General features: G+C 42.2%; 1 protein-coding gene across 2 annotated transcripts in view; it reads right to left on the bottom strand.

Moving 5' to 3' along the window:
- Positions 1-1225: 1225 nt before the first annotated feature.
- acoxl (acyl-CoA oxidase-like) overlaps positions 1226-12615 on the bottom strand; it is a 52156-nt gene continuing 40766 nt past the window's right edge. For both annotated transcript variants that reach the window (XM_023970042.2, XM_023970043.2), the window contains 2 exons: positions 6289-6390; positions 1226-2014 (listed from right to left, as the gene is read on the bottom strand). In XM_023970042.2, coding sequence (XP_023825810.1) covers positions 1847-2014; positions 6289-6390 — 270 coding nt within the window. In that variant the 3' untranslated portion in view covers positions 1226-1846. The remainder of the gene's footprint in view (positions 2015-6288; positions 6391-12615) is intronic.

Here is a 12615-nt window from a genome sequence, read left to right as displayed (position 1 = left end):
CTCTCCCTCTCTCTCTCTCTCTGTAGGTGAACAGTTTACAATACTGTAGTGGTACATTAGCCTACCGAATTCAAAGAGGGGCAACTTCACATGTCAAGATCCTATACTGTACCTACCAACATTTCAGTTGTCAGAGAAATTATGAGGGTCTCTTTCTATTAAAATAAACTCCATTAGATGATAATACATTTCAGCCAAATAGTTTTACAGATAATCAACATTGAGAAGAATTGTAATTTTCTAGAATCATTTAGTACACATCATTGAGCCCCTGAAATAGTTGTTGGGTCGGTTCTTCACACTTTCGCCCACACATTCTCAGTTAGAAGAACAGCTATTTCACAAGACAGTGTTAAAAAGCCAACTGCTCCTTCTCACAATCATGCATGTGTTGATCATTTGCACAATGAAACACTAATTATATAACTGGTTCACAACAAATTAAAACACAGCATTGTATGTAATTTTATGAATACGGAGCAGACTACTTTAACTTCTTGTTTTAACTGTTGACTGCAAGTCTTCAACAAACATAAAAAATGAGCGAAACAAGATACACTATACAGCACATGTATTTCTATGAAGTACATTTATTAAGAGCAGTGACAATTGATTTTCAGATATGACAAAGATACAGTACAAAACTGATGAGACTTTGTCATGGAAAAGTTTAAGTTTATATGCAAGCACAAGTAACCTACAGAGCTAACAATGTTTGTTCATCAAGAGTCAACATTACAGGCCTACATGTGATGCAGACAACTGATCAGAAAATTGAAGGATATAAAGTAGCCTACACTTCCCACATGTATTGTGTCACAAACCATTTGCTCACTGTGCTCATATTAATAAAATATATTATAAACATATCTTGTGTATTTTCCATTTTTGTATGTTGTTGAATCAAACAGCTGGCCATCACGGTCTAGCCGGTCTTGATGAGGGAAAGTGTCTGGCAGAGAGATTCACAGTCAAAGTGTGTCTCTATATACGCTGTGGATTTTATTGGTTGGGTGGGTGATTATACATAGCTCACTGGTCCACTTTGTGAAGTTACCACATGCTGTTAGCATTGCAGCCTACTTGTCTATTGAGTCAGTCGGCTCCCATACACCTACGGTCTGGTCTCAGGCTAGGTCTCAGCAAGTAAGGGAAACAAGTATCAAATGTTACATTACATTATTCTTTCTTAATATTAAGGCAAATAGAGTTGTTAAAAATGTAGTTGTGTCATGAATACATTTAATTTCAAAGCTTTGTTTGTACAAACAAAATTAGCACATTTTCAATAAGCAACACTGATTGTGTCAAGCTATTCTGAGCCACATAGGCATCCACTGTATGTAATGGATTGGACCAAGGAAAATACAAAAGCTCCCAAATGCACACATATCAAATAAAACCCAATGATTTGACAGTATAACAAACATGAAGCATTTCAACATTTCTTTGAGAACTGATAAGAGATTTAAATAGAAATTAATCAAAATGAGACTGTCCCGTGTATTATGCCTGCGGCTAATAGCACTAGTCTAGACAACAACTGGGTCTGTAGTCTTCAGACCGTGTCCAGATTAGGCAAAAGATCATGGGCTCTGTTCTAATATCCACACTACGTCACTTAGAATGCATGCATGCCAAATAAGTTGCTTTATTCTAAGTGGTATGCTAACATGGACATTGTAACACAGCCCATGGCTCTTCACTGAGACCAGGATGAGTCAAGCAGTGAGCAAGGCCCGTATCCACAAAGTGTCTCAGAGTAGGAGTGCTGATCTAGGATCAGTTTAGCCCTTTAGATCATGATGAACAATATTGGACAGATCCTAGATCAGCACAGTGGGGCTCATAACTTGGAGGCTCTGATGGGGTGCTCCGGTGCAGAGTAGAAGGCCCACTCAGCTCGGGGGTTGGCCACCCCAGCAATTGGCGCCTGGATGCAGCAGGAGGGAACGTTGAAGTCAGACACCACCTTCAGGGCCTCATCCTTCACCAATCTACACAGCTCCAACAGCTGGAGGACAAACGCAATAGGAGTCAATTACATTTACATAAATCAATGCAATCAATGAATGAGTGTGTGAGAAAATGGTTAGCCATGGATAAGGCTGATATGAATGACCTTGTAAGTAGCTTGTGTCAAAGGTTGAATTGGTGGTTTTTATAATGCTTATCTATTGGAATTCTAGATAATTTAGGGCAAGGTATAGACAAATATTGCAAATTAATCTGATTTGATATGAACTTCAAGTCAAAGTTCAGTGCAATCTTCTACTTTTCACAACAGTCCCCAGCAGGGGGAATGATTCAGCATCTTGAGTAAGCAGCATTGGCCATCATGGTATTGGCGGTACAGACACAAACAATGGTCAACTCTGGGCAGACAGGTGGCAGGTGTTGTATTGCACTGAGGATCTAAGTGTTCCAGTAGCAACAGAACGTCCAGACTGACTCAAGGAGCTAAATAGCAGAGCCCATTGTCTTTAGAGTTCAGACTTACAACAGATTCAACTGCCTATCAACAAAGTGTACTTGCATGATTGGGGGCGTTATGAGAGTTTGTGAAAGATAACAATGGGACATCATAGTGCAGAATGACTTAGTCTTCCTAACTGTAACTGCTAAAACAACTTGTCCGACTTTCTTGGTTTCCACTAGTTACCACAGCCACAAAGTCAAAACTGGCTATATCATAAAAATGTATGAGAGGGAAAAAATTGCCTTAATTTAAGGTTAAGGTTAGGTTTATGGCTATGGTTAGGTAGAACATCTCCTTTTAAGAAGATACATTGTAGAAATAGGCAGGCTTTATGACTTTGTGGCTGTGGTAAGTAGTGACGACCGACTTTCTTGCTTTGATATTCAAAGTCTCTTGTTCTAAGAAAATGCTGGAACCAACACCCAATCTGAGCTATCTCTATTCACTGTGCAACTAAACAGGAAGGTAACTACACAGCAATAGGCAAGCCTAATTATAGCAATAAACATTGAGATTAGCAATTGACTAATTTCAGTTGACCCAGGTCTCTGAGTCACAGGTGCAGGCAGCCTCACTCATTGGCCGACCAGTTTTCCATTGCTGTTATGCGGACAGTCATACTAATCATAATCTCAGGAGGGCCTATGATGTCATTGTTCCCAATCAGTAGGAGGGTAAACGTAAACAGCCTTATGGGACAGGGGTGTGGGAGAAGAATTGCCTGTGGATAATTCAGAAACCCATTAAAACCAATGTGGTGGAAAGGGTGAGTAATGCACGCCAACCCCACAAATCACTGAGACAGTGTGAACAAATAGAACACAATGGTGGGTATATTTCTTAAGACTAGAAACATCTTGTTTTTTCCCCTTATATGCTGTAATTAATTTATTTTACGTTTTTCAGCTCAACACTTAGTAAGCAATTCAGTTTGTGAAGTGAGGCAACAGCAAGCATAATTGTTAAAAAATCCAAAATATTAGCCCATCATAGGCCTGACTAAATGTAGATCCTCAATTCTGCTTTCATGTAGTTAATCTAGTATCATGTCACTGTTCATAGAGGTCTCCAGTTGTGTGGAGAATCTTCATTTCATGAASAGCGATTGTTCCCTCAGATTCACAGCTTGTTCAAGACCCATTGTAATGTCTGCCACCTAGTGGCTCTTAAGCAGAAAAGCACTAGCACATTTGACTCCATTATGTCGACTACGAGGCAACCTACTGTGCATTCAAAAAACGAAGTATTTACCTGTCCATCTGCTATTTGTTACCATACATTTGTGCTATTTTTTTTCACTCCAGGACATGGGGAAGTTTATAGACTGTGAAATACTGCAATACAACTTGGATATAATTTAGTCCTAAAAAGTAACTTACTGATGAAAAAACAGAGACCAGGCCTGTGATAAAGTGTTCAATTTAACCAACTCTTCAGTCTTTTATTTGCGTAACCCCATCTTATCTGTGGTCTATTAGGCACTAAATGATGCTTGGGCATGTTTGACGTGTAATTGCACTCTGCACCTTTCTAAAGAGCCCTCCCCCTATAAAAGGTACTGAAGGGTGTCAACCTGTCTCTCTGTTGAACATCTATCCTTCCTCACTCACTCTCTCTCTCGCTCTCTCTGAAGTCTCATTCCCCCCTTCCCTCCCTACTTGTCAAAGATGAAAGGAGTGCAGCGCCCAGACTAGAGAAAGCAAGAGGAGCGCCAGGTTTAAACAAACAGAGAGAGAAAGAGGAGCCAGAGGAAAGGTCACCATCTCCACATTGATGGGGGGACTGAGGGAGAGTCAGCATTAATAGCTAGTGAGCAGTGGCTATAAGGTTAAGAGTGTGTGTTTGTGTGTGTGGTGTGGTGTGTGTGTGTGTGTGTGTGTGTGTGTGTGTGGTGTGTGTGTGTGTGTGTGTGTGTGTGTGTGTGTGTGTGTGGGTTGTGTGTGTTGTGTGTGTGTGTGTGTTATTGACGACTAGTTATTTACAGCTACAGCAGTCCCCCCCCCCCTGGCAGAGCCCAGGTTCCCATGCAGTGAACCCCATTACCCCCGCGTGGTTGGAAGGGCTGGACACATGCTGAGAAAACCACATCTATATGTTACAACTGTTCTCTTTAGTAAGCCTTAAGAAAGACCACGTGGAGCCACCATGCTAATAAACGATCTATCTCACAGTCAATTGTTTCACAACAACAACAGACATCCTTGTTATGAAGTAGAGGAAGAGAGAGCTACATTAGAGAACACCTTTTACAACTCCCTCATAAAGGGTCTCTGACTCAAGCAGACTGTTACTACACAGTATCAAAAACTAAATACAGGGACCATCAGGAACAGTTCCAATATTGAGCGGACAAGAACAGCAACAGCAAGCAGCAGTGTGTGGGTGTGTGGGCACATATAAATTGTAGGTGCGTGCATAGAGATCAATCTGATGATCATCACCCACCTCGCCTAGTGTACAGGAGGAGCCGGTTTCTGTCCAGGCTCACACAGTACAGTCAGGTAGGCAGGGTTTTGACTAGATGGGATACAGCTTTTGTCAGATTTGACATTTCGTCGAAGGTTAGGAGAACTTACGCAGCAGGTTAGGAGAACTTACGCAGCAGGTTAGGAAAATTAAAGTAGCAGGTTAGGAGAATAAGGTTAAGGTTAGGAAAAGGGTTTCAGTTAGGTAAAATGCAAAACAATTATACTTTTGACATCAAAAGCTGTATCCCTTCTAGCCAGGACCGGTGGGCATGGGCATTTGCATAGCCTGTTTAATACTGCTGCCTGTGTGGTGATAAGCAAAGACAGTCACTCTTATCTGTTCTGTTTTTCAGTGACTCTCACTCCACCTTCAGAGGAACTCACCTATGAGAGATGAGGATATGAGGCTTAGATATGCAGGAAATGGAAGGTACAGCAGATTGGCTCGTTACATAATAACACAAGTTAAATATAGATACCTGACATAAGGAGTGTGGGAACCAAGCCTGTGTAAATGTCTGAACACAGCCTACCACTTCAATTCTGAGATATATATAATTCTCTCTACTAACAGATGTAGGATCTTCATTTGATGACCCTGTTGCAGGAGAACCTTCCTTGTAGTGTATTGAGGTTTAAAAAGGCTTCTAAAATGTGTTATATCAACTTGATTTTCCCTTATGAAAATCAACCTCTACAAAAAGGTCCATTCATTTTAATCCACATAATAATTCACATTTTCTGTGGATGCAAACTATTAAGGTCCTACATCTGTACACTTTTCTTACTAACTTTGTTCAGGTTCTACAAGTGATATTTTCATCTGTTCCAATGATCTAGTCCAGCACCATGCTAAATAACTGTCTCCTCAGATATGACTGTTCCCAGTGGCCGCTCTGACAGTAATGAGGGGTATTGACACAGCGAGCAGCAGCCATTTTGTTCCTCTGGAGGTGTAAACTCATAGCCTGAGCACCTGCTGGTTAGATGCTAGCACAGTGGTGTCGACTCCCCCTACTTATCGGCTCCGACGTGCTCTGCAGGGTGGGATAGCCCTCGTCATAAACACTGCTGTTTGATCACAGCTAGCTGTGAACAACTGGAATAACAGTGGTAATACAAGGGGCTATGGAAGTGGGGTTCTTGTTTTTGACCAATGCTAATTATCCATCTGAAGTTAGCATTTTTCACAGTTGTTCCCTGACGGTACAACAGCAAGACTTCGGGGAAATTCAAGAACTGACTAATCACTGTTTATCCCTCCACGTGGGTACACACACATAGAAGGAAGACATACAAGAACATATGCATGCAGTCTATTCTATATGGCAGATATCTTACCTGGGTGCGTATTTGTCGGCTGGTGGCGGGGGTCAGGTAGTGATGCTCTAGATACCAGGCTCTCTCCTGGTACACCAGACTGGTGCCATGGAGGAGACAGAACTAAGGAGAAGCATAGACAGACAATCAAGCAATGGTAAAAATATGTCATAGCGAAATGTCACGTTCTACCTGCTAGCACAACGAAAAGCCTGTGGATGAGAACATCATCTATAGTAACACACAAGTTGTGCACATCAGTTGTTCGAATGAAGACAAAAGGGATATTTGATTTAACAATAGAGTTTCAATTGCGAAATGCATCTAGGTAATACGACTATCGCATTATATCAGTTAAACACAGAGGCCCCCAGCTTAATGCACCACACACACACACACACACACACACACACACACACACACACACACACACACACACACACACACACACACACACACACACACACACACACACACACACACACACACACACTTGTTTCTGACTACGCATCCGGTTATTGTTTTAGAATAACATGTTTGTTCCTGTCAGGTCAGAGCTGGTACTGTGTATTCTGAGGACCATGAAGGAAATGGAAAAACAGAAACGGGTGGTCTAATATCTTGTCTCTTCAGAGGTGATGGTGATGACAGCAAACCGCCACAGAAGATCAAAAGAGAGGAGTGGAAAATAGACAGAGAAAGAGAGAGAGAGAGACAGGAGAGAGAAAGAAAGAGAGAGAGAAAGAAAGAAAGAGAGAGATAGCAGCCCCTCAACTCTACACTGTGGACACAGCTCTCCACTGAGAACCAAACAAGACCATTGACCTCTAAATAAAGAACACAGTTCAGGAGGTTTATCACGTTTCGTCAGCTTTGCTCATTTCCTTGGTTCACACGGTCCGGCTAGTGAAGGGATGCCCACTGAGTGAGAGTAGTCGAAACCCAACATGACCACACAGTCCATCATCTCGGAAACCCAGAACTAAAATCTTGCCTAATTGCGTCTGATGCTCGATTAAGTTCTGGGGGAGATGTTAAGAGAAAAATACTAACTGGAACTGTAAAAKCTCCMCCYCCCCCCCCCCCCCAYMCGGAAACTCTCTGCAAGTTTCAGGCAAGGCTATGACCCAAATGTCCCCTCTCCTTCCAAAATGCTACAGATGCGAGCACCTGCAGGGCTGGATTAAGAAATCATGGATTTTTTTTTATAGCCCCCTAACCTAATTGAGTTTCCCATTAAGGCTTGATATGAACAGCTGATTTTCCAATGTCATGTCACAGTGCCACTGCCATCATTAAAAGTCAAGCATATCTCTCCACACAGAAGCTGTCACCCAGAGCATACTCAGCATGTGATATGTATGAGAAATACAATGCATTTGATATCACTAGCAATGTCAACATCCGTACATCAGATGTGTGACACTGCACTTCCAATACTTGAGTGAGATGTATATACAATACCTTCGGAAAGTATTCAGAGCCTATGACTTTTTCCACATTTTGTTACGTTACAGCCTTATTCTAAAATGTATTCAATCTTTTTTCCCCCCACATCAATCTATACACAATACCCCATAACTGAAATAGTATTCAGACCCTTTACTCAGTACTTTGTTGAAGCAGCAATTACAGCATCGAGTCTTCTTGGGTATAACGCTACAAGCTTGGCACACCTGTATTTGGGGAGTTTCTCCCATTCTTCTCTGCAGATCCTCTCAAGCTCTGTTAGGTTGAATGGGGAACGTTGCTGCACAGCTATTTTCAGGTCTCCCCAGAGATGTTAGATCGGGTTCAAGTCTGGGCTCTGGCTGGGTCACTCAAGGACATTCAGAGACTTGTCCCGAAGCCACTTCTGTGTTGTCTTGGCTGTGTGTTTAGGGTCGTTGTCCTGTTGGAAGGTGAACCTTTGCCCCAGTCTGAGGTCGTGAGCGCTCTGGAGCAGGTTTTCATCAAGGATGTCTCTGTACTTTGCTCCGTTCATGTTTGCCTCGATCCTGACTAGTCTCCCAGGCCCTGCCTCTGAATAACATCCACACAACATGATGCTGCCACCACCATGCTTCACCGTAGGGATGGTGCCAGGTTTCATCCAGACGTGACGCTTGGAATTTAGGCCAAAGAGTTCAGGCTTGGTTTCATCAGACCAGAGAATCTTGTTTCTCATGGTCTGAGAGCCTTTAGGTGCCTTTTGGCAAATGCCAAGTGGGCTGTCATGTGCCTTTTACTGAGGAGTAGCTTCTGTCTGGCCACTCTACCATAAAGGTCTGCTTGGTGGAGTGCTGCAGAGATGGTTGTCCTTCTGGAAGGTTCTCCCATCTCCACAGAGGAACCCTGGAGCTCTGTCAGAGTGACCATCGGATTCTTGGTCACCTCCCTGACCAAGGCCCTTCTCCCCGATTGCTCAGTTTGGCCGGTTGGCCAGCTCTAGGATGGAGTCTTTGTGGTTCCAAACTTCTTCCATTTAAGAATGATGGAAGCCACTGTGTTCTTGGGGACCTTCAATGCTGCAGACGTATTTTGGTACCCCTCCCCAGATCTGTGCCGCGACACAATCCTGTCTCGGAGCTCTACGGACAATTCTTTCAACTTCATGGCTTGGTTTTTGCTCTGACATGCACTGTCAACTGTGGGACCTTACATAGACAGGTGTGTGCCTTTCCAAATCATGTCCAATCAATTGAATTTACCACAGGTGGACTCCAATCAAGTTGTAGAAACATGACGAGGATGCACCTGAGGTCAAGGGTCTGAATACTTATGTAAATAAGGTATTTCTGTTTTTTATTTGGACTAAATTAGCAAAAATGTCTAAAAAACTGTTTTTGCTTTGCCATTATGCGGTATTGTGTGTAGAGGATTTCTTTTTATTTAATCAATTTTTGAACAAGGCTGTAATGTAACAAAATGTGGAAAAAGTCAAGGGGTCTGAATACTTTCCGAAGGCACTGTAACTGGTGAACTGTGACAGGTGCATTGTGAAAACCTAACTGTGCATTGCTGTAGTTTAATGGTCTGCACAATGGACAAGCAGTCACAGTATCTGCAATGAGCAATGGTTTTTTCCTCTATGGTTTTGGTGGGGAACAGTAATACTAATTTAGTAGGATGAAACTCAAGGACCCCAGTAAAAGCTCTTTTGTATGAGAACAGCTGTGTCACTGTTGCTGCTTCTGTACTGTCCAACAAGCTGTATTGATTGATTTGTTTGTTGCATAAGATGTAGTGTTTCATTGATGCACAAGAGTCACATGGAGAGAAGCTTCAGGGACACTTGAGGCTCTCTGTGCTTATACAACAGACAAAGGCTGTATCAGGGAGAGTTTGAACTGCCCTACAGCCTAGAGTAATTCCTTTGAAAATAAATATTGACGAGAGTTGATTCAATGTGTAATTGTACAAGTTAAGTAATATGGGGGAAAACATCCTAGCAACAACATTTTAGGGGAGCATCAACAACATTGTGGAAACACCTAAGGCTTCGTTGGATAGACATCAAGAAGGTGTCCACTAGATAATTACTCTGATAAACAGTTGGTGTGTTGTTCACTCACAGTTTCTGTTGACCAAAACTTAAATTAAGAATCACCATTGAACTTCCTTCTTATTCCCATTGTAAAGTATACTGAGTCCTCAAAAAAGGTGATTTCCAACTATGTGTCATCACATTAAACATAACTCTGATTTTTTTAATATCACATGTCCTTGTATTCAGATGTTGGGTTCAAATCACTGGCTTCACTTTACAATGTAATGAATAAACTATTGATAAGTAGAGTACATATTAAATTAGCATTCCAGTATATAAAAACAAACTTTTTTAAGCATTGAAACGTATTTATAACTATTTATACTGGATTATTCATGGGAGTTATTGAATTCTAATCTTCACCAAGAAATGTGTGTAACATTGCACGTCCTCAGATAAATGGTGTTTGTTCAGTACATATACACGTAAATCTAAGAGCTGGCATAAAACATAACTGGGCGAAGATGAGGCAATCAGTAGACATCAAACTCAATCTATCAAATTAAATAAATACTATTGATATGATATCTGTTTAGAGTGGTTGCAATTCATAACAATTTTGTAACCATGCGTGTGGAACAGAGTAATAGAATCATATGATGTAGCATCATTCGGAATCTGGGTCTGACTTTTGTCTCCAGGCGCTAGGTCAGACAATTGGTCAGACATTGGTGCTCCCTACGGCCACTTACATGCTTCTACTTAAAATGTTAAAAGAAAACATTTTTATTTCTAAAAACAAAAAGTCAGACACAGATTCCAAATGATGCTACATCATATGATTCCATTTGGTTCAATACACGAAGCAATGGTTTCAAAATAGATTCCTACCATCTCCATAATGAATAGGCCGACCAAAAAAATCGTAGTCATTTCGAGATTCCAATAGATAACTCAGACATTTTTTTATTTTCTCATGTGACAAAAGTGACAGTAAAACATTGTGAACCAGAACTCTTTAACATTAACACAGAAATCGTAATTTTTCCAAATGATCAGTGACGAAAAATCTGCGTATCGGAAACTAAGTTCCCCGTTAGTTGTCGCATCCCACAGTCTGTTGACAGATGCTACTACGATTTATGTTACATCACTCCACAAGGAACTACACGGTCCATAAACTATGGTTCGTAACCAGAAATGTTTCATTATTGGCAACTTTCTTACTTGAGTGAACTGAATGCTAATTTCCTGGTGTGTGTTTGATTTATTGTGGTAAATGAGGACGAGAGATGTTTGTGGCAGCTCTCGTCAAATATGAGGTCTGGCCCATTATGACATTGTGTTGACATTGCTGTGTGAATGGCACACGGAAGTGTCGGGCCTCTCTCTCTGTTCCCACTCTCTTCCTATTATGCAAAACTGGTAACCTGGCAAAAAGGGCTGGACAGAAACTTATCGCCAGGTTATTAAGTTTCTTATCGAGAACAGTCCTCCCAAAATGCTCTTTAAAGGCAGGTCTACATGGTAAGTATTAGAGCATCGTGGGGCCATCAGAGATTATTTGACATCAGATTGGATGTCTGACCTTGTAAGCAACATTGCTTGGAGCAATCTGAAACTGACTAAAACCACAACACAGCACTGACTATAAGAACGGCATAGGAAGGCTACATTTGAGCCATATTCAAATCAGATAGGACCGCCAATATACACTACATGACCAAAAGTACGTGGACCTGCTCGTCGAACATCTCATTTCAAAATCATGGGAATTAATATGGAGTTGATCCCCCCCCCCCCCCTTTGCCTGCTATAACAAGCCTCCACTCTTCTGGGAAGATTTTCCACTAGATGTTGGAACATTGCTGTGGGGACTTGCTTCCATTCAGCCCCAAAAGCATTAGTGAGGTCGGGCACTGATGTTGGGTGATTAGGCCTGGCTCGCAGATGGCGTTCCAATTCATCCCAAAGGTGTTTGATGGGGTTGAGGTCAGGGCTCTGTGCAGGCCAGTGAAGTTCTTACACACCGATCTCGACAATCCATGGACCTCTGTATGGACCTCGCTTTATACACGGGGGAATTGTCATGCTGAAACAAGAAAGGGCCTTCCCTAAACTGTTGCCACAAAGTTGAAAGCAAATAATTGTCTAGATTGTCATTGTATGCTRTAGCATTAAGATTTCTCTTCACTGGAACTAAAGGGCCTAGCCCAAACCATGAAAAACAGCCCCAGACCATTATTCCTCCTCCACCAAACTTTACAGTTGGCACCAGCATTCGGGCAGGTAGTGTTCTCCTGGCATCCGCCAAACCCAGATTCGTCTGTCAGACTGCCAGATGGTGAAGCGTGATTCATTACTCCAGAGAACGCGTTTCCACTGCTTCAGAGTCCAATGGCGGCGAGCTTTATACCACTCCAGCCGACGCTTGGCATTGTGCGTGGTGACCTTAGGCTTGTGTACGGTTGCTCTGCCATGGAAACCCATTTCATGAAGCTCCCGACAAACAGTTATTGTGCTCATGTTGCTTCCAGAGGCAGTTTGGAACTCGGTAGTGAGTGTTGCAACCATGGATAGATGATTTTTACACGCGATGCGTTTCAGCACTCGGCGGTCCAGTTCTGTGAGTTTGTGTGGCCTACCAATTCGCGGCTGAGCCGTTGTTGCTCCTAGACGTTTCCACTTCACGATAACAGCACATACAGTCGACCAGGGCAGCTCTAGCAGAAATTTGACGAACTGACTTGTTGGAAAGGTGGCATCCTATGACGGTGTCACTTTGAAAGTCCCTGAGCTCTTCAGTAAGGTCATTCTATTGACAATGTTTGTCTATGGAGATTGCATGGCTGTGCGCTCGATGTATGTATTATGTAAGG

This window comes from Salvelinus sp. IW2-2015, linkage group LG25 (genome assembly GCF_002910315.2).
Source record: "Salvelinus sp. IW2-2015 linkage group LG25, ASM291031v2, whole genome shotgun sequence".
In the NCBI taxonomy this organism is placed as follows: Eukaryota; Metazoa; Chordata; class Actinopteri; order Salmoniformes; family Salmonidae; genus Salvelinus; species Salvelinus sp. IW2-2015.
This window is presented reverse-complemented; position numbering and strand designations above follow the sequence as displayed.